This window comes from Malaclemys terrapin, chromosome 1 (assembly GCF_027887155.1).
Source record: "Malaclemys terrapin pileata isolate rMalTer1 chromosome 1, rMalTer1.hap1, whole genome shotgun sequence".
Classification (NCBI taxonomy): domain Eukaryota; kingdom Metazoa; phylum Chordata; order Testudines; family Emydidae; genus Malaclemys; species Malaclemys terrapin.
Genome location: NC_071505.1, coordinates 93,406,889 through 93,429,749, shown reverse-complemented (window position 1 = coordinate 93,429,749; position 22,861 = coordinate 93,406,889). Strand labels below are relative to the sequence as shown.

The 22,861-nt window shown below is 44.5% G+C and overlaps 2 protein-coding genes across 2 annotated transcripts in view; both read right to left on the bottom strand.

Moving 5' to 3' along the window:
* Positions 1 to 812, bottom strand: part of DMC1 (DNA meiotic recombinase 1) — a 50,944-nt gene extending 50,132 nt beyond the window's left edge. The window contains exon 1 of the mRNA XM_054031531.1: positions 601 to 812. The gene's annotated coding sequence lies outside the window, so the exon portion shown is untranslated. The remainder of the gene's footprint in view (positions 1 to 600) is intronic.
* Positions 813 to 5,847: 5,035 nt separating this feature from the next.
* Positions 5,848 to 22,861, bottom strand: part of FAM227A (family with sequence similarity 227 member A) — a 47,305-nt gene continuing 30,291 nt past the window's right edge. The window contains exons 13-16 of the mRNA XM_054031512.1: positions 22,353 to 22,477; positions 9,033 to 9,190; positions 6,808 to 6,960; positions 5,848 to 6,265 (exon numbers count right to left, since the gene is read on the bottom strand). Coding sequence (XP_053887487.1) covers positions 6,109 to 6,265; positions 6,808 to 6,960; positions 9,033 to 9,190; positions 22,353 to 22,477 — 593 coding nt within the window. The 3' untranslated portion in view covers positions 5,848 to 6,108. The remainder of the gene's footprint in view (positions 6,266 to 6,807; positions 6,961 to 9,032; positions 9,191 to 22,352; positions 22,478 to 22,861) is intronic.

Here is a 22,861-nt window from a genome sequence, read left to right as displayed (position 1 = left end):
ACTTCAGCTACGCTATTCATGTAGCTGAAGTTGAGTATATTAGATCGACCCCCTCCCCCAGTGTAGACCAGCCCTTACCGTACCCTATTAAGAAGTGTAGCAGTGTAGACATGCCCCTGTTCTCTGGGGAGCCTTCCAGTGCTCCTGCTGTGGTAATGTGGCTCTGCCCCATAGCCAATGTGGAGTTATACCTAAAATCTTATCCAGACCACCTAAAAAAAATCAGGCCCAAATGCACCCAGAGGATGAATTTATCTTGAAGTATATGTTTTGTCTTCACCTGTGTGTGACATGCATTATTGTTTGTCTTGCGCAACGAGATAAGGAGGGTTCCAAGCACACGGGACATGGAACGGAGCGTGGAGACGGGAGATAAAGGGTTGGAACGGAACGGGGGGCTGCGCATGGGGTTGGGGGAGCCTTGAGAAGGAAAAAGTATGAATCCTTCCATATTACTCCAACCCTAACCAGAGTTGCTGCCCCGCTCTCTTTAGTTCTACACCTCCCAAGATACGTGTTAAAGAAATAAAGGGGCAAATCCTACTTGTCGTCTCACGGTAGGTTTACACATTACAGCAGCTGTGCCACTACAGTACTGACATGTAGCTGCTTCCTACGCCGATGGAAGGGGTTTCTCCATTGCTGTACTTAATCCACCTCTGCCAGAGGCCGTAGCAGGGTCGATGGAAGAACAGCGGGGGTTAGGCCGACCTAACCACATCATGACTCTGGCTACACAGTGAGCCCGGGACTCAGCCGAGCAGGCGCCACAGCAGCGCTACTTGTCTGCGCGAGGCGAACAGGCCCTGGCCAGGCGCAGCGAGATAGGGCCGGAAGCGACGCCCACTGAACTGGCCGCTCTCAGCCCCGCAGCAGCAGGCGGGACTCAGCCCCCGCTCACCCCAAGCGCAGCCCCCGCCGCCTCAGAGCTCCCCCGCCCCGCCCAGGCCGTTATTCGCTGTTCGTTGCCAGGGCCGAACTCGAGTCGCCTCAAAACTCCCGCTAAAAGGGGCTGACACAGAGCGGCGGCGGTTACCCGAGCGCGCGCGTAGCCAGACTCGGAGCCGCCGTGCACAGGCGCACTGGTAGTTTCCCGAAGCCCTAGATGGAAGAGGTTAGGACTCTACCACTGGGGAGAGGGGAAGGCCGGGAACTGGTAGAACATTATTCTGTATAAGGGCATACGTTAAAGTACATCCTCTCCCCAGGGCTCTACTCATTAATGGAACGATCCATATTCAGTGCCCCTGTGAGAGTTTCGAGATATGAACCCAGATGTCGGACCCCCCTTCCCCAGCCCGGAATGGTAGTGTCGGATTCGCGAACTGTCACGCGTGGGGGGCGGGAAGGAAGAGAGACTCTGAAGCTAGACTGTACCATGGAAGGGGAGAGGGGTGAGCGCGAGCAACGACATTCATTCTCTGCCTCACCGAGGCCCCGCCCGTGCGAAGCAGGTGGTGACGCTGCGCCCCCGAGCGGCGTCAGGAGGCACTGGGAGCCCGGGCAGGGCTGGCGGCGGGGTTACAAATCCCTCCTGCGCTGAGGCTCTGCGCTGCAGCCGCTGGCAGCCCGGGGCGGGGGGGGGGGGGGGCTTTAGGGGCCTTTGTAGCCTCCCAGCTCCGAGCTGCTCCAGGGGCTGAACTGGGAACGTGGGCCAGGGCCGGCTCCAGGGTTTTTGCCGCCCCAAGCAGCGCAAAAAAAAAAAAAAAAAGCCACGATCTGCGGTGGCAATTTGGCAGGAGGTCCTTGGCTCCGAGCGGGAGTGAGGGACCGTCCGCCCAATTGTTGGACCTGCCGCCCCTCTCCGGCGTGGCTGCCCCAAGCACCTGCTTGGCAAGCTGGTGTCTGGAGCCGGTCCTGACGTGGGCAGCCTGAGGGCTCCGTTCAGTTCCGGCAGCCTGTCCGGGCTGCTGATGGGCAGGGGAGGAGGCGCTACCCCAGTGCCCCCTGCCCCGTGGGGCCTGCGTGCACTGCTGCTGCTGCCCGGTGCGGGTCACTTCTCTGCTGGCCCCCTGCAGGGGCACCCCCGTGTCACAGCCCCAGTCTGGCAAACAGCGGTGGGGGTGACACTTGTGATACAACCAACCCTGCCATGTTCTTCTCACTTCCCAAGACGATGCGCTTTTGAGGAGCTGTGGAGGTGTAGACCTGTTGGACCCAGGGTGTGTGAGAGACAAGGTGGGTGAGGTAATAGCTTGTATTGGATCAACTTCTGAGGGTAAAAGAGGAGACAAGCTTTCCGTGTTGCTCCTCTTGAGACCTTCAACTCTGGTGTTGATCAAAAGCTCTTCTTCTCTTTCATCAGTACAAGTTGGTCCAGTAAAAGATATTATCTCACTCATCTTGTCCCTCTTAAGGAAACTCATTTCATCAGGACAGAGGGCCACTTCTCCACCCTTTCCTCCTAACCAGCTGCTTTCCCAGATTCTCAAATGAGAATGATCTTGGTTGATATTTTCATACAGGAACTTTTGACAAGCCTCCTTGCTGCTCATTTGCTGGCAGAAGGTCCAGACATCTTGCATTAGCACATACATTTATATTTAAAATTGCATAAAGGCCTAATATTTATATGTAACATGCATAGTACATTTAAATTGCTTTTTGTCTTCAAAGCATTTTAATAAACAATTAATCTTCAGTACCCTTGTGAAGCAGGTAGGTATTATCTTCATTTTACAGATCGGCAAATAGAAGAAGAAAAGATAAAGCCAGTTTCTGGGTGCTTCAGTTTTTGGCTCCCAACTTGAGACATCTTAGACCCATAGGCATAGTTTGACTCCAGTCAGGCCAATCAGGGAGCAAATTCCACAGTTGCCTGAGGCTTGCAGTTTGGGGGACAACATCCCCACCCCCGAAACCACACTCATGCTTAGACCTGGTTTTCAAAGGTACTTTGCACATACTGCTCCAAATAAGGGTCATAGTAGTTCCAAATTAGGCAGCCAAAAATTGACATGCAAAATTATAGAACACTTCTGGCCATGTTGATGTAAGTAACTGTAGTAAGAGAAGTGTCATTGATTTTGATTCCACGATTTGAGGACTTCAGTAACTCAGCCAGAGGTTAGGGGTCTATTACAGGAGGGAAAGGGGGGTTTCTGTGGCCTGCGATGTGCAGGAGGTCAGACTAGATGATCACGTTGGTCCCTTCTGGCCTTAAAGTCTATGAATCTATGAATCTGTAAGAGGAGGCCCTGAGATACAAACCTTGGTATCAGAGGCCTGGTATGAGGCCTAAGGCCTGAACTAAAGTAATGGTCAAGACTTTTCTAACATAAAGCAAAGTTAGGCTGTGAGCCAGAGGCAGGCCCTGCTCACAGAAGCTGGCAAGGAAAGGGCTGATGCTGCAAAAAGAGACATACCTAAAAGGTACTGGACACCAGATATCAGAACATTTGCATACTTGTACATTCCACACACAACAAGGAACAGGCTGACCCATCCCAATGACAGGGCCAAAAGGGTAATATGATGGATAGTGTTGTTTTGTTCGAACAAACATGTACAAGGTGAGAGGCGGCACCTTACTACGTAGAGGGGTTGTACCTTGCTGCGTAGAGGGGTTGCACCTCAATAAGTCAGGAGTGATGTGTAACTTGTTTGTATCTGTGTATAAGAATGCATCCCTGAGTAGATATCTTTGTCCGACCATGGGGGCAGTGGAAAGTCCCGCCACTGAGCCAGGTCCTTGCCAAGAGGCACTTTCTCGTAGTATGCCCTGAATTAGGCTAAGAAACCTACAGGGAACTGCAATTGTGTCCAAGTTTGCAATGAACATAGTCGACATGACTTTGCATCTTACTAGACTCTGTGGTTATTGGGGGTTTTCTTTGGGTCTGCCGTGTCAGCTATCTGCGCAGAGCTGGGGCAGCACACAGAGGGATCACACGCACGCAGCCGAGTGATATCAACATAGGAGAAAGCAGAGCACCTCACTGGTAGCATCTGACAACAGTAACTTGTATAAGGTCACAAAAGGCAGTGTCTGATGTAGTCACATGTGTGATCCATCAGCTCATCCTGCCTCTTCATACTGTCAAAGCAGTTACAAACATTGTACTCTTACCTGACTGGATAAATGAACAGAAATTACTTGTTCAAGTTCAGCTTCAAGACTGCAGTTAATATTGGTTCACTATAATTCCATAAAATATATCCCTACCACTACAGGTGTGATAAATGAAAGAGGGGGGATAGCTCCCTTTTATGAACACCCAGCCAGCCAATTAGTTACAAAATCCCTGTTAGTAGCTGTTCTTTACTTGCTTTACCTGTAAAGGGTTTAAAAAGCCCATAGGTAAAAGGAAGGGAATGGGCATGTGACCAGAAGAGCCAATGGGAGGGCTAGAACTTTTTAAAATTGGGGAAAAAAATTCCCTTTGTCTGTCGTTGCTCTCCAGAGAGAGGGGACAGAGCTGAAACTATGCTGTAAAAAGCGTTAAGCCAGGTATGAAAAATCATCAGATCATACCTAGAAACTACTTATTGAAAATCCCATATATGGAATCAAGTATCAGAGGGGTAGCCCTGTTAGTCTGAATCTATAAAAAGCAACAGAGGGTCTTGTGGCACTTTTGAGACTAACAGAAGTATTGGGAGCATAAGCTTTCGTGGGAAAGAACCTCACTTCAGAAGTGAGGTTCTTTCCCACGAAAGCTTATGCTCCCAATACTTCTGTTAGTCTCAAAGGTGCCACAGGACCCTCTGTTCCATATATGGAAGTAGATCAGGAAATGTCTAGGAAGATGCAATTAGGTTTATTTCTTTGTGGCTTGTGGACTCCTCTGTGCTAACCCCAAATGCTTTTGTTTTGCTTGTAACCATTAACCAGGACCTCAAGAAAACCATTCTTGATGCTTAATTATTATATTTGCTCTTTTTAAAACTAGCAATAGCCTAAGTTCCAGATGAGTAGAAAGAGCACAAATCCCAATGACTTTTAAGGTACTTTTGAAAATACCACCATCAGTCCCCGAGGGTGTAGGAGTGCATGTAGGCATTTCTAATATTTGCCATGTGAGAAAATGAAACATGGAAAGGCAAATTGTGATCATCTTCCTCAGTGGGAGTGTGTGGATGCTCAGCACTTTTGAAAATCAAGCCATGTATTTAGGTACCCAAATGTGGGTTTAGGAGCCTAAGGCTTTGGCTATACACAGAGCTTTTGTGGAAGAAGCTATTCCCCATATGGACACTTCCAGAATAAAAGTGACTTTATTTTGAAATAACTATTTTGCTCACATAGCTCACTTTTATTCTGGAATAGTGTGTCCATGTGGGGGAATTACTGTATTTTGGAATAGCTAATTTTTACCAGTAAAACTGGTATTTTTCTGTGTAGACAAGGCCTAGCTTTAGACTCCTATTTTAAAAAAAACTTGGCCTGTTTTCCTGTTTATAGACAGGCTCTTCCAGGAGGCAGATGAGTGGACCAAGCTGGAAAGGCTACCACTCATCCCAAAGTGCTGCTAAAATGATAAGTTTAAGTTCTGTGTATCAACATTTACATCTTCAAAGTGCTATACTATCCTTAACTAAGCTTCACACCACCCATGTGCAGTAGATAAAATATTCCTATTTTATACAATGGAAAACTGAGACACAGGGCTGGATTCATTGCAGGTTTCACCAGCACAGAGAGCCTCCCGCAACTTTCCTCCTGTCTGGGAGGGTCTGCAGCTGGCCAGCACAGTTCCACTACTACATATCGTTGGCAAGGGGATGCACTGAGTCTGAACTACACTGCCTTTCAGCTTGGGACCAAGCCAGTTCAGATAAAACACAGAACAACTCAAATCTTTGCCAAAGAACCAAACTATGAAACTATTTAAAAAAATATTCAGGTGACTTTTCATTCTCATATATTACTTGTGAGATTTTTCCAGCCCAGTTTTACAGATCAATGAGGTGAGAAATCAGTCAAACTTTTAAACTCAGAGTACTTCTGTGAACTGAATCTTCACATTTTTTCAGGTTTGTCTGTTCCTAATTGGTGGAGAAAGCTTTGGGATAGGCTGACCAAAATATACCGTTAAGATGCATATGAAGGTCTGAATGGACATTTATGTCAATTTATGTTGGGGGGAATCATGAATTCTGGGTTGCTCAGGGTGCTGTTTGACTTATGGCTGTTTCTGGATGAAGACACTTCTGTGACAGACTTGAAGTCTTGTCAGAACTGAAGAGTACATCCAGGCGAGGGGTCAACAATTGGTTCAGCTTCTTCATCTCTCTTTTCTCTGACAGCAATTGCTTCTCTTTTCTGTGGAGTGGGGAGGCCGGGGGGAGAGAGAGAAAGAAAAGCAATATAAACTGTTCAAAGATATTTAAGTATTAAGGATAGAAAAGATTTCTTAAATCACCTAGAGCAATCAAAGAAAGTTTAGGAGTGGATTTCTTCACCACTTTGGAATTGACATTAGCTAACCCCTGTATCCCCAAATTCATAAACATTTAAAGCTCTGCATTCCACACACCCTCCAAACTCACTCTCTTAATCACCCTGTTACCCTCACCAAAATTCATGATCACCCTTCCAAAACAAACTATATTCTCAAACTCCTTTGGATGAGCATTAGCTCACAGATTCCACCTAAAGCAACATCAGAAAAACACTACATTGCATCTCTGTAGCCCCCTGGAATAACTAGCTGCACAAAGCCATCCCCATATTTCCTCATGCCCCGAAACACCTCTGGAATCAACGTTAGCTAACAGGTTTCGCCTGTGGCAGATAAGGAAATCACCAGTTGGGTTCAGATAATCACAGAATATGCTAGAATGAAACTACACTCATTTTTGTACCTGAGGAATTCTTGCTTCTCCTTCCACTGGTGCTGGTCAAAATCCTTCATTTCTCTGCAGTGTCTCTGGTGCACTGTTTTGAAGGCATTGTCCAGATGGTGAATATGATTAATACCTTGTCGGATCACATCTGCATAGGTTGGGGTGGACTCCGTAGTTTGAAACGTAAAAGAAAAAAATATTGTCTGGTTTGTTTTTTCTTTGCTAAAGGACATATGAGAGGAACAATAGGGGATGCATAAGTTAGGACTGAGATGAATTAGTAGAGCTGTAGCAGGCAGGGGATGGGGGGCTCAGGACTGGAATAGCACAGGACATTTACGGTCAGGATTGGGGCATACTGGCAGAGCTTTATGACAGGGAAGTTAGGATTAGAATAGCAGGGGATCTTCATGGTTAGGATCAAAGGAGCAAGGGTGGTAAAGGCTGAGCCTCCTGTCACATCCCAAGGCCCCCTCCCTCAGGGAGTCCCTTGGAAAGGCAGATCAGCATTGTATATTGCTAACGCTGTTGGTAGCATCACAAAGCATTTTGGGGAGGGTCAAAGGTGTGTGAGTGGAAGTTTCCTTTGCAGGTACGAGAGGCCGAGGGGGGGAGAGAAAGAAGAAAGCAGAGAATGGGTTAATTCAACACTGCAGCTAGCAAGTTCAGTCCGAAGATAAGCTAACTCCAGCCCAATGCCAGCTGCTACCTGCCAAGACAGAAGGGGCGAAGTCCAACCCCCAACCAGCCGTGAGAAGAGAAGAACTAAGTTGAAACACAGAGCTGCAGAGATAACAGCGAGAACAGTGAGAGTGAATTAAATGACAACAGCAAAGGCCAACAGAAGGGAAAACAGTCTCCGGAGCCGGGAAACCAGGGAGGCCATAGCAAGCCTGTTTGGACTGGTACAAAGAGCACCAGGAACAGAGGGCCCTGAACAAAAACCCCCACCCCAAGGAGCCCAGGACTTAAAAACCCTCCTGAGAGCTAAAGCAACTTGGAGAGCACAGCAGATCCTTGGACAGCCTGGGCCCAGGATAGCACTCCCGTCCACCTTCCCCCACACTCTTCTTCTGACGTTACACCCAGACTTGGCCAGTCTGGGTCGTGTGTGTGTGAGTATGAAGGTGGGTTAGGGTTTGGGGCATTAACGCTTTCTTTCTTCCCCTGAGTGACATGGGAGCATTCCCAGCACTCTCTGCTGTTATTTTATTATTTTATCAATAAAGCTTTAAAATTTATACACTTGGTGTGCCTCGTCATCTCCTCCCCAAAAAGATCCTGTGGCCCCAGCCTGATCAACTGTGGCCCCAGGCAGATTGGTAACGTAAATCTGTCACACTCCCTCCTGGCATTGCTCCCTTAATTTTTATGAGCACTCAAACTCCCAGTAGAAAAATATTTGCATTTTAACCCCAATCTAATTTTAGACAGCATTTTATCTCCCATTTTATTCAGGTTCTCCCTCCCACATTTGTTTTCTTAACCTTCCTATTCTGTTAGTGAGAGCCTGTCACTCTGATTCCGTTCAATGCAAAGCAATCCCCTTGAAGGTTACCACCAGTATGGTTATACATCGGCCAGCTGGTGTGGATCCAATCTATAAATGTGTTCTTATACTACCTCTTCCTCAATCTGGTGTCTGGCAGTTTGAAGCCATAATCAACTTAAGATCTGGTCCTGAAACTGAACAAAGTTCTGCAGCCACACAGACTAAACCAGCAATCCACCAACTGGGGAAGGAGAATAAGCAGACTCTGACCTTTCTCTGTTTTCCTCATTGAAGCGTAGAAGAGGGCGTTATAAACATGATAAAGGGGCTACGGCTGGTTTATGAAGAGAGCTTAAAATAACTAAATATGTATAACTTGGCTAAGCAATGTCTAGGGGTATAGGAAAGGGATGTCAGTCTGATCTACGATAATATGAAGGGCACAAACACAAAGAGGGAGACAATTGTGTGAGATGGTCAGAAGATAGAACTAGAAATAATTGGATGAAAATGAGTGGTGATTAATTCAGGCTGGCTTTCAGGAAACACAAAGTATGAGGTTTGTTAGCTTGTGGAATAGTTACTCAATGGAAGGGGGGAAAGCCCTAAAGCTTGAGATATTTACTACTGAACCCAGAAAAAATTCAATAATATGCTGTAAGAAATAATCCTGCTCTCTTGGGGAATGGATAGAATGTGACCTAACAAGATTTTTCCATCTCTAATTTCTCTGAGTTGATCATAAGGATATGGTATAGGCTTGCAGATCTCCCTCCTGTGAATCAAGATGTCTTGTCCAGACTGTGGTTCAACATTATAGCTCTGGAGGAAGTGCTGAATTAGTGGGCTGTGTCCATTGATGTTAAAGAGATGCCAAGTGAAGTCAGGGCCCTGACAAGCTGGGTGTGACTAGAGAGGGGAAGAAACAAAAGAAAAGAGGCTATTAATTATATCAAAACTAAGTCCAAAGAATAAAGCATGTAATGCCCCTAATGATTCATATTCTGAGTGAAAGATAATATATAACCATTGGAAATACAGTGAAACCCGTCCACATAGGCACCATTGGGATTTCATTTTTGGTGTAGCTTTAACCAGAAACTTCTATGCTCAAACTCTGTTCACTATTTTTTTTAACATCATCTTAATAAAATTACAATAGGTGGCTGTGAAATAACCATTCTAGAATACGTAATTTTTTATGTACAATAACTGATTTCATTATAAAAACTGTACATTGGAGTGAAGAGACTTGATTTTAGTATTGCAAAGACGAAGCAGAGTTTTGTGTATTAATATATCCTGTGCACCAAATCAGCAAATAAACCATAACTCTACACAAAATAGGCCAGAGATACCACACAAATCCAAAGAGTCTGAGGGTGAGAGTTCGCTTGCTCTCCCCTGCATCTTTAAGTATTCAGCTATAAAACTGTTCTGCTCTGAAACACCAGTAACCAAAACTGTCCTCAGACCCTGAAGCACAGACTGCTCACTTAAAGAATCAGCATGGAGACATTCCTGTCCCAACACCATTGTCTTCCCAACAAACTGGCCATACACAGCCACTTGGTCATAGGGTTGTTCAAATTCCCTGACAATTTTCATTTTATCTGAGACTAGGGTGACCAGATGTCCCACTTTTATAGGGACAGTTCCGATTTTGGGGGCTTTTTCTTATATAAGCTCCTATTACCCCTCCACCCCCGTCTCGATTTTTCACACTTGCTGTCTGGTCACCCTATCTGAGACCTTCTCTAAGCGATCCACACTGGATTTTTCAAAAGGAAAGTCAGTAGATCCATTCACAACAGAATATTTCTGGCTGTTAGGAACTGAAACTTCCTTGATCAAATCACTTCCACACCCTTCGGTTACAGCAAATTGCTTGCACAGATTACCATGAGGATTCCTTTCCCTAGGAGCTTCTCTAAGCAACAATTCACCTCTCACAGAAATTCTGCCCTTACCCTCTTACCTAGGGCTTGCTCTAAAGAAACATTTTCCTGAGCAACAACAGCCTCTTTCTGGGTCTCACTTACATTCAGAATCATTTCTGGCCCATCAGGATAATTTTTACACAATCTCCTTTCAGGCAAGCTCATAGACTCACTAGACAAAAGGTAAGAGGTACTTTCTTTCCCTCTGCAACTTCCTCAGTCACTGGCAACCTGCAAGTTGTCAGGCTCAATAGGTTTAGGAATCATTTCCTCCTTGTTACAAGTTTCAACACTGTCAGTGGGCAACACAATCAAATCACCTTTATGCTTTCCTTGTGCCCCAGCTAGGGTATCCCCCTGATCAGACAGAGTTGCTACACCCTTTCCCAGCCACACATTAGCAACAGGCAAAATACAAACACCAGAATTGTCTGGTCTCTGGGATTTTGCTAGAACACTAACTGAATGCAACCTAGTCACAGTGCCATTCTCCCTAGCAGACACAAACTTAGGACCATTCCCTTTCTGGGCTTTAGCTGTATCCAGAACCAACTCTGGGACCACTGATAATTATTTATAAATTGTCAAGTGGCATAAACTGAGAAGCACTTTCTGTCCAGAAGAGCTGGAGAAACATTCCCCTTTAACAAACACACCACTTGGGATCTCATTTCCCTTGTCTCAGCACACAGGGCTGTTCACAGACAACTGCTTGGAGATTGGGGTAGCTTCCTCCATAGGCAAGTCAATACCCCCAACAGACAGAAGCACATTTCCTTCAATGTCACCATTCTCCACATAGACAACAGGTAAGGTAGAAGGACACTCATCTTCCATTAACCTTGCCTTCCCAAACTACTGATTAGACAAAGCCATTAGCTTACAAGGCTGCCTAGGCTCTTCCAACATTTTCTTGTCCTCCTCTCCCTTGTCCCAGCACACAGGGCTGGTTACAGACAAATACTGAGAGAGTGCGGCAGCTTCCTTACCAGATAAACTGCTGTTCTCCACACTACACTGAGCTACTTCCAGCAAATCACAGTCACCTTTTTCAGGTTTACTTTTACAAGCTGTAATAGCCAACAATTCATCACCCATCAAAAATCTACCCTTTTCTTCCTCAATTAGGGCTTTAACCTGACCATCCACTTTAATCTGCTCCTGAGAAACATTTTCCTGACCAATGAGTTCTTTTTAGGCTTGATCTAATTTCAGATTTACTTTTGAGTCATTAGACAGACATTCAGAAACATTCACAGACAAACTGCTTTTTTGCACAGACAAACAGCTATTTCCCACCAGGTTAGCGTCTCCCCTCCCCCTGGTCATAGCATAATGGGCTGAACACAGAAAACGGCTCAGAGTATTACAACATACCAACATTGTTATAAACCGGACTTTCAAGATGATAAAGTTTTTGCTGTTATTCCATTGCTTTTTTGATTTGGAGCCTAAGTCTGGCAGTTTCTTGTTGCATTTGGCAAACCTTCTCCTGAGCAGCCAGCAGTTCCATACACCCCATACGAGCCCTTTCCTCTCTTTCCGCAGCTTCCTTCTGTCTTTCAGCAGCTTCTTTTTCCAGCTGGGCCAAGGCTTGCTTCTCTCTCATTCGAATTTCTGCCAGTTTTTGATTACATTCAAATTGCAGGCTGTCTCTCAGGGCTTGCAGTTTCATTGCTTCTGCTGCTGCTTTCTGGCTCATGGTCACTGATCTTTAACCCAACAAAACTCTCAATCCCAAAATTCAAATTTGGATAGCATGGGGTTCTGATCCGAAGCTTAATTGACTTGGTTCTGTGGATCCTAGCATGACTCCACCACTGTAACAAAGCGGCCTCTGGCGGGACACTACTGAGAGTATCGATTCAGGACAAACTGCTTAGAGCAGGGCAGTCACACCAAGGCTGGGGTTCCTTTATTACTAAGGCACATCAAACCAGCCAAACAGAGAGGACTTCGGTTTCACCCCACTGGCTAAGCAGAAGTCATACAAGCAATTCCCTCAAATACTCCAATTCCCTTGTATCACCACCAGCACCACTCCTTATGGGGATGAATGGTTATGAAAATCAATGCCCCAGTAAAAGAAAAAAGGTTCTCCCGATCCCAAAGGACCAAGCCCCAGACCCAGGTCAATATACCAGTTAGATCTTACCCACAAATCATGCTGTTGCCAGTCCTTTAGAATCTAAAATCTAAAGGTTTATTCTTAAAAAGAAAGAAATATAGATGAGAGTTAAAATTGGTTGAAGGAATCAATTATATACAGTAATGGCAAAGTTCTTGGTTCAGGCTTGTAGCAGTGATGGAATAAATTGCTGACTTAAGTCAAGTCTCTGGAGTACATCCACAGCTTGGATGGGTCATTCAGTCCATTGTTCAGAGCTTCAGTTTGTAGCAAAGTTCCTCCAGAGGTAAGAAGCAGGATTGAAGACAAAATGGAGGGATTTCCACGGCTTTTTATATCCTCTGCCATGTGGAAGGACACCCCTTTGTTCTTACTGTGGAAAATCACAGCAGCAAGATGGAGTTTGGAGTCACATGTCCCTGCATGACTCAGTTCTTTACAGGTAGAGCAGCCATTGCTCACATGCTACCTTGAACGTTCCCAGGAAGGCTCCTCATATGTGGATTAGAGTCTCCTAAGGTCCATTGTCAGTTAAGTGTTTCTTGATTGGGCACTTAATCTGAAGAATTCTTTCTCAAGAAGCTGACCAAAAGTTTCATTAATGGTATTTAGAATCAAACACATTGAGATACAAGTACATAGTCCGTATTCATAACTTCACATACAAAAATGATACACACATAAAGACAGCATAATCATAAGCAGCAAATTACAACCTTTTCATAGACACCTTACTTGACCTTCTTTGTACAAGATTTGGTGCAACTATAGGACCTTGGTTGCAACAATCATCTATACGGTCACAGTTCATGTCAATAACGTCACAGGGGGTGGGGAAAATGGGGGAGGGGGGTGAGGGAAAGAGACAGTGGGGAAGGAAGGGGGTGGAATAGGGTAGGGGGAGCTAAATGTGGGAGTGACGGGAGGGGGATGGAGAAGAAAAGGGGATAGGGGGAATCATGGGGGGGAAGCGGGAGCCCGGCATGCAGTTTCCCCTCATCAGCAGCTGGGGCTCCCCCATTAAGCAGGCCCATCGAACCCTCACCCTGACAATCCCTACTCTCCTACACCTGGACCCCTCTGATGAGCCCCCCACACCCAGACCTCCACCCCACTGATCCCCAACCAGCTGCATCTGGATCCCCACCCCATCAAGCCTCACTCACCCTGCACCCAGACCTCCCCACTGAGCCCCAACACCCAGATCCCCCCTGCTGAGCCCCAACCACCTTCACATGGTTCCCTTGCAGAATCCCATTGCCCTACACCCGGAACCCCCCAACGAGCTCCTGTGCATCCAGATCTCCCACTGAGCCACACACACCCAGATTGCCCCACACAGAAACCTCTCACCCCACACCTGGATCCCCCCACAATAAGCCCCTCCACACTTGGATTCTGCTGGGCTGAGCCTGCCCACCCATGCCTGGTGCACCTGGTGCAGAGGGACAGGGCCCCAGGGTGTTTCTGGGGCAGGCCCAGCCCTTGCATTGTGTCAGAGTCAGATGCAGCTTCACTGCTGAGTCCCTATACTGGAGGAGGTGGTGGCTTCAGGGTGATCTCCCACCTCAATGTAGTCAGTGGCCTGTACTCCCCACTGCCATGCTGGAGTCACATTTATTTATTGACAAATAACATTTGCAGAATTTTAAACTATTGTGCACAGAATTTTTTTTTTTTTTTTTTTGGGGCACAGAATTTTTAATTTGTTGATGCAGAATTCCCTCAGGAGTATAAGTTTTACTCAAAAAGGAAAGATAAAGTAATTTTGGGCTGCATTCTGGATGCTTGTGCTGCTGCACTTGCAAAAAGTGGACCTAAAGCCAGTGAAGCCAGCCCTGGGACGATCACACTTGCAGAGAAAGACCATCTGGTGGCACAGAGTTTGCACAATGGCTCCTCTGCTGCTCACCCCTCCCTGCAGCCAGTGTATAGAGGGCAAGCCCCAATAATCCCTGGCTGCCATACTGGCTCCCTGGGCTCACGGGCAGCTAGCATAATTTATAACAGCCCTCAGGGGCCAGCTCAGTGCACAAGCAGGCCAGCACCAGGGAAGTGAAAAGATGAGTTAATTGCACCCATTCGTATGCACACACACAGCCCCCCAAGCTGCTCCGTGAACTCCTTGGCCATAGTCAAAGTTTGGGGCTCAATACATTTTAACTAGGGCTGTCAAGCGATTAAAAAGATTAATCACACTTAATCGCACTGTTAATAATAGAATACCATTTATTTAAATATTTTGGGATGTTTTCTACATTTTCAAATATATTGCTTTCAATTACAACACAGAATACAAAATGTACAGTGCTCAGTTTATATTTATTTTTGATTACAAGTATTTGCACTGTAAAAAAACAAAAGAAATAGTATTTTTCAATTCACCTAATACAAGTACTGTAGTGCAATCTATCATGAAAGTTGAACTTACAAATGTAAAATTATGTAAAAAAAAAAAACTGCATTCAAAAATAAAACAATGTAAAATTTTAGAGCTTGCAAGTCCACTCAGTCCTTCTTCTTGTTTAGCCAATCGCTTGGACAAACAACTTTGTTTACATTTGCAGGAGATAATGCTGCCTGCTTCTTGTTTACGTCACCTGAAAGTGAGAACATGCGTTCTCGTGGCACTGTTATAGCCAGCGTCACAACATATTTACGTGCCAGATGCGCTAAAGATTCATATGTCCTTTCATGCTTCAACCACCATTCCAGGGGGACATGCATCCATGCTGATGACGGGTTCTGCTCAATAACAGTCCAAAGCAGTGTGGACCGACACATGTTCATTTTCATTATCTGAGTCAGATGCCACCAACAGGAGGTTGATTTTCTTTTTTGGTGGTTCGGGTTCTGCAGTTTCCACATTGGAGCACTGCTCTTTTAAGACTTCTGAAAGCATGCTCTACACCTCATCCTTCTCACATTTTGGAAGGCACTTCAGATTCTTAAACCTTGAGTCGAGTGCTGTAACTATCTTTAGAAATCTCACATTGGTACCTTCTTTGCGTTTTGTAAAATCTGCAGTGAAAGTGTTCTTAAAATGAACAACATATGCTGAAAGAAGAACAGGAGTACTTGTGGCACCTTAGAGACTAACAAATTTATTAGAGCATAAGCTTTCGTGGACTACAGCCCACTTCTTCGGATGCATATAGAATGGAACATATAATGAGGAGATATATATACACACATACAGAGAGCATAAACAGGTGGGAGTTGTCTTACCAACTCTGAGAGGCCAATTAATTAAGAGAAAAAAAAAAAAAAACTTTTGAAGTGATAATCAAGCTAGCCGAGTACAGACAGTGTGATAAGAAGTGTGAGAGTACTTACAAGGGGAGATAGTCAACGTTTGTAATGGCTCAGCCATTCCCAGTCCTTATTCAAACCGGAGTTGATTGTGTCTAGTTTGCATATCAATTCTAGCTCTGTAGTCTCTCTTTGGAGTCTGTTTTTGAAGTTTTTCTGTTGTAATATAGCCACCCGCAGGTCTGTCACTGAATGACCAGACAGGTTAAAGTGTTCTCCCACTGGTTTTTGAATATTTTGATTCCTGATGTCAGATTTGTGTCCATTAATTCTTTTGCGTAGAGACTGTCCGGTTTGGCCAATGTACATGGTAGAGGGGCATTGCTGGCACATGATGGCATAGATCACATTGGTAGATGTGCAGGTGAACGAGCCCCTGATGGTATGGCTGATGTGATTAGGTCCTATGATGATGTCACTTGAATAGATATGTGGACAGAGTTGGCATCGGGGTTTGTTACAAGGATAGGTTCCTGGGTTAGTGGTTTTGTTCAGTGATGTGTGGTTGCTGGTGAGTATTTGCTTTAGGTTGGGGGGTTGTCTGTAAGCGAGGACAGGTCTGTCTCCCAAGATCTGTGAGAGTAAAGGATCATCTTTCAGGATAGGTTGTAGATCTCTGATGATGCGCTGGAGAGGTTTTAGTTGGGGGCTGAAGGTGACAGCTAGTGGTGTTCTGTTATTTTCTTTGTTGGGCCTGTCTTGTAGGAGGTGACTTCTGGGTACTCGTCTGGCTCTGTCAATCTGTTTTTTCACTTCAGCAGGTGGGTATTGTAGTTTTAAGAATGCTTGATAGAGATCTTGTAGGTGCTTGTCTCTATCCGAGGGATTGGAGCAAATGCGGTTATATCTTAGAGCTTGGCTGTAGACAATGGATCGTGTGGTGTGTCCTGGATGGAAGCTGGAGGCATGTAGGTAAGTGTAGCGGTCAGTAGGTTTCCGGTATAGGGTGGTATTGATGTGACCATCGCTTATTAGCACAGTAGTGTCCAGGAAATGGACCGCTTGTGTGGATTGATCTAGGCTGAGGTTGATGGTGGGATGGAAATTATTGAAATCATGGTGAAATTCCTCAAGGGCTTCTTTTCCATGGGTCCAGATGATGAAGATGTCATCAATGTAGCGCAAGTAGAGTAGGGGCGTTAGGGGACGAGAGCTAAGGAAGCGTTGTTCTAAGTCAGCCATAAAAATGTTGGCATATTGTGGGGCCATGCGGGTACCCATAGCAGTGCCGCTGACTTGAAGGTATATATTGTCCCCAAATGTGAAATAGTTGTGGGTGAGGACAAAATCACAAAGTTCAGCCACCAGGTTAGCTGTGACATTATCAGGGATACTGTTCCTGATAGCTTGTAGTCCATCTTTGTGTGGAATATTGGTGTAGAGGGCTTCTTCGTCCATAGTGGCCCGGATGGTGTTTTCTGGAAGATCACCGATGGATTGTAGTTTCCTCAGGAAGTCAGTGGTGTCTCGAAGTCAGCTGGGAGTGCTGGTAGCGTAGGGTCTTAGGACAGAGTCTACATAACCAGACAAGCCTGATGTTAGGGTGCCAATGCCTGAGATGATGGGGCGTCCAGGATATCCAGGTTTATGGATCTTGGGTAGCAAATAGAATACCCCTGGTCGGGGTTCTAGGCATGTGTCTGTACGGATTTGTTCCTGTGCTTTGTCAGGGAGTTTTTTTAGCAGATGGTATAGTTTCTTTAGGTAATCCTCAGTGGGATCAGAGGATAATGGCCTGTAACACGGCTGTTACTCTGAAACATATGCTGGTTTCAGAGTAGCAGACATATGCTGGGTCATCATTCAAGACTGCTATAACATGAAATATATGGCAGAATGCAGGTAAAACAGAGCAGGGGACATACAATTCTCCCCCAAGGAGTTCAGTCACAAAGTTAATTAACACATTTTTTTTAAACAAGCGTCATCAACATGGAAGAATGTCCTCTGGAATGGTGGCCGAAGCATGAAAGGGAATACCAATGTTTACCATATCTGGCATCTAAATCCCTAGCAATGCCGGCTACAAAAGTGCCATGCAAATGCCTGTTCTCAATTTCTGGTGACATTGTAAATAAGAAGAGGGCAGCATTATCTCCGATAAATGTAAACAAACTCGTTTGAGCGATTGACTGAACAAGAAGTAGGGCTCAGTGGACTTGTAGGCTCTGAGGTTTTACATTATTTTGTTTTTGAGTGCAGTTATGTAACAAACAAAAAAAATCTACATTTGTAAGTTGCACTTTCATGACAAAGAGATTGCACTACAGTACTTGTATGAGGTGAAAATATTATTTCTTTTGTTTATCATTTTTACATTGCAAATATTTGTAATAAAAAATAATATACACTTTGATTTCAATTAGAATACTATATTAAACTGTAGAAAAATATCCAAAATATTTAATAAATTTCAATTGGTATTCTATTGTTTAACAGTGTGATTAAAACTGCCATTAATTGCGATTAATTTTTTAGATCGCGATTATTTTTTATCGCGATTTTTTTTAGTTAATCGCGAGTTAACTGCGATTAATTAACAGCCCTAATTTTAACCTATGTGAATACATTTAAAAGTATATATTTATGACAGTGCACAAAACACCAGCTTTCTTCACTTTTGACAAAAATAATTGATTCTACTGAAGTGAGGAAGCTGATGCCATCACATTTTGTAATTTAGCAACATTAAAGCAAAAAAAATCACTTAAATTGTGTTTTGCACAGAAATCTCTATTTCAGGATATTGACAGTACTGGGTTTTTAATCTTTGAGTAGGTAAACCGAGAGATATATAGTATAGTTTTCTTCCTTTTTTATACCTTTTACTGAATTTTCATCTGTCTCCATAATCTATTGTTATGCTGCAGTGTCACTGGCTGCCATCAAGCATGTCTTTGAGCAATCACAGACCTGGTTAAAGTCTATGGGTGAATTAACTACCTGTCATTCAGGCTAAATGGAATGGGCAATTAACCAATAAGAATCACAGAATGGTAGGACTGGAAGGAACCTAAGGCATCACCTAAGGCAATAAACTGCATGGCAAGGCAGACCAGAAACTTTGGCTCACACAGTTTAGTGTTTCCCTTGGATTGATTGCAAAAGCAGGGACTAGGGGGTTGACTGGTTGCAGCGGTGTGTCTCTGTGAGCATGACAGGAAAAAGCAAGAGAAGCAGGGGTGATCATGACCTTGGGAGAAAGCAGAGATACAGAGCTTCTTCTGGGCACAGTGCTTGTTGGAAAGGCAGACCTGGATTTGTAAACAAGGAAACTGCCTCCTGTTTGTTTCTGCCTTCAGGGAAACAGACTTTATGTACAATATCTGTAAATAAACAGGACTGCTGCATAGAAATACCTGACTTGCATCATCAATTTCTCCTTCCGAAGGTAACAACCTAGCAACGCCCTGAATATTGGCTAACTGCTCAGGCCAAAGGGATAACACTACTCTAACTTCTTCACAAGCAATCTCAAGCTTTCCTATAATCTACAGCAGGTATAATGTGACTAATTCAAGATGAGGCTGTGCAGTTTCACCATCATCATCTGGGAAAGCAGCGTTCAGTGTGTTGTCAACCAGAAAAATCATAGTTCATGAAATATTTTTATCTTCAGTGTATTCCAACTCTCAGAAGGTCCAGTACTCCTACCATTGAGTAGACTGACTAATTACATCAAATAGGTTCATTTGTTTTGTAATCAATATGTCACTTTCAGTGAAGTCCATTTTAGATATTAGAGCTGTCATTAAATGCAGCTTGTAGAAGATTTTAAACTTCTGGATTATCCCATATTTCACTGATTGCCGACATAAAGGGCAGTTTATTGGAATCCTTTTTTAAATTCACATTTGGAAGATGCCTATCAAACATTACTAGTGACACTGTTCATAAACAAGCACCTTTGGAGTTTTACTGTTAGAAGTATTAAACTAATCACTTCATATGGTAGATGTCATCCAAGCATTTTAATTGTGTCTCCAGGTAACTGGTGCATTTGGAATATTCAATGTTGTGTAGCACTGTCAGTTAGCAGCAGCTTTTCTTTCTAACCAGTCATGCTGTAATACCACCTACTATTCTGTTGGCCAGTTTTCTACCCTTGGCTTTGCCAGCTGCTTCTACAAGTGAGATTGTGTGCAAACCACTGAAAAACAATCTTATTTCATCTGCATTCCATATGGTATCAGGCTGATGGCCAGAAGAGATTGTGAGCAGTCGCTTTTCCAATTCATAAAAATCTCAGACATCAGCAGCCTCACCATACAGTTATTGCAAGCTTAAAATAACATTCTTTAGCTCTCAGACTCATGGCTAACTTTAAAATCATCCCTCTCTACCCATTGTGCCACCTCCAATGCCTTACATGGCAGTAATAGCCCAGTTAATTCATTAATCTTGCAGTTTTAAACGACATATGCAGTGATTCACTGATATAACTTCTAGTTTTTTCTCTTTCTTTTTTAAAATATCTTGCTTAATCAAGGTGTTTCTGCCACTCACATTGAATAGTCTGCCTACTTATTAAAGTCTTCTGGATCTGTATATGATAAACTCCTCTGCTGCCTTCCTGTTGCTTTTATTGTGTCTTTCAAATTCAAGGGCTAAGTCAGCCTCTCAGATGCAAGATGCAAGTGCACAGCTCCCATTGACTTCTATATTGTTAGGTTCTAGCCCACGAAAGCTTATGCCCAAATAAATTTGTTAGTCTCTAAGATACCACAAGGACTCCTCGTTATTTAAGCTCTGTAATAGTACATGCTCCCAGGGGAGGGAGTTGAAGGAGGGAACAAGGGCTTCCCATCATAGGCACCGACTCCGTGGATGCTACGGGGCTGGAGCACCCATGGGGAAAAAATTAGTGGGTGCTCTGCACTCACCGGCAGCCAAGCTCCCCTCCCCTCCTCACCCCCGCCTCCTCCCCTGAGTGCGCCCACGTCCCTGCTCTTCTGCTTATGTCCCAGCGCTTGCTGCCGCAAAACAGCTGTTTCATGGCGTAACAAGCTCCGGGATGGAGGGGGAGGAGCAGGAACACAGACGCGCTCAGGGGAGGAGGTGGGGAAGAGGAGGAGCCAGGGTGGGAATTTGGGGAAGGAGTCAAATAGGGGAATGGAGGGGGCAGAGTTGGGGCGGAGACTTTGGGGAAGGGGTTGGAATGGGGGCGGGGCAGGGCCACGGGCAGAGGGGGGTTGAGCACCCACCGGTGCCAGCAGAACTCAGCACCTATGCTTCCCCATACAGTTTTCTGTGCCAGAAGATTGAGGACCTTAATGGGGGACTTACGCAGGCTGTAGAGGGAGGGTATGTGGATGTGCCCTGGGAAAGCAAGTATTTGTCTGTATTAGCTAGTGCAAATCCACCACCACAACCACAGAATCATAGAAATGTAGGGCTGGAAGTGACCTCAAGAAATCATCACATCCAGCCCCCTGCACTGAGGCAGGACCAAGTAAACCTAGACCAATGCTGAAGGTGTTTGTCCAGCCTGTTCTTAAAAATCTCCAGTGATGGAGATTCTATAACCTCCCTTTGAAGTCTGTTCTAGAATTGAACTATCCTTATAGTTAGAAAGCTTTTCCTAATATCAAAACTAAATCTCCCTTGCTACAGATTAACCCCATTACTTCATGTTCTTCCTTCAGTGGACACTGATCAAATGATTGAAACAAATGATCACCTTCCTTTTTTATAACAGCCCTTGACATATTTGAAGACTGTTATCAGGTCCCTCCTCATTCAGTCTCCTTTTCTCAAGACTAAACATGGCCAGTATTTGTTAACCTTTCCTCATAGGTCAGGTTTTCTAAACCTTTTATGATTTTTGTTGCTCTCCCATGGAGTCTGTCCAATTTGTCCACAACTTTCCTAAAGCATGGTGACCAGAAATGGACATAGTACTCCTGCTGAGGCCTCACCAATGCTGAGTAGAGTGAGCCAATTACCTCTTGTGTCTTATATACAACAATCCTGTTAATACACCCAGGAATGATATTAGCCTTTTTGCAACTGCATCAAATTGTTGACTCATATTCAATTTGTGATCCACTATAATCCCAGATCCTTTTCAGCAGTACTACGGCCTAGCCGCTTAATCCCCATTTTATAGATGGGATTTTGATTTTTCCTTCCTAAGTGTAGTACTTATTTTTATTGAATTTCATCTTGTTGATTTCAGAGCAGTTCTCCAATTTGCCAAGGTCATTTTGAATTGTAATCCTGTCCTCCAAAATACTTGCAACTTCACCCATCTTGGTGTCATCTGCAAATTTTAGAAGCATGCTCTTCACTTCATTATCGAAGTCATTAATGAAAATATTAAATAGTACCAGATCCAGGACTGATCCCTGTGGGACCCCACTAGATGTCTCCTCCCACTTTGACAGCAAACCATTGATAACTACCCTTGAGTAAAATCCTTCAACCAGTTGTGCTCCCACCTTACAGTAATTTCATCAAGATCGTATTTCCCTAGTTTGCTTATGAGACTGTCAATGGAACTGGGTCAAAAACCTTACTAAAAATCAAGCACTTGGGGTAGCTGGTGAGGATTCCTTTCTGGAGTTCTGAGGATATTTTGGTATCAACAGCATGAGACAGGCACCGGCAGATGTGTGCCGTACCAGAGGAGAGGAAAACCTCACTCAGTCTGTCACAACTTCTCCCATCCCCTCTCCACGCACAGCATTACCTCTCTATGAAGGGGGGCGATCTTTAGCCGCCTTGTTTCAAATGTGTGTTGGGGCTGCTTCCAAGCACTTTTCAGGTCATCCTTTTCAGGCTGCAGATCATGTGGCATGGTATGAGGATTGATGCCTGGCGCAAGAAAGAAACATCAGCTGTAAGATATCTCCTCACCATTCTGTTGCTATCATACTTCTCTTAAAACAATATAGTAGCGGAATAAAGACGTGACTAATTCAGTAGAAGTAGTAGGGGGCAGTGATACACACATGCACACCATAAATCCATCCCAAAAGAAGCAACTGCACTAATTCAACCACACACAAAAAAAGCTCATATACATACAAGCAGCTCTGATATATTCTGATCAATAGAAATCAGTGGGGTGAACAAACTCACTCCTGCTTGTCATATAGGGAACACATACCTATTACATTGCAAGGAGATCATGAAACAGCAAGTCCTTAGAAAGTCTGAATAAATCAAAGAAGGTTTCATCTTTCTTCCAAATTCTTT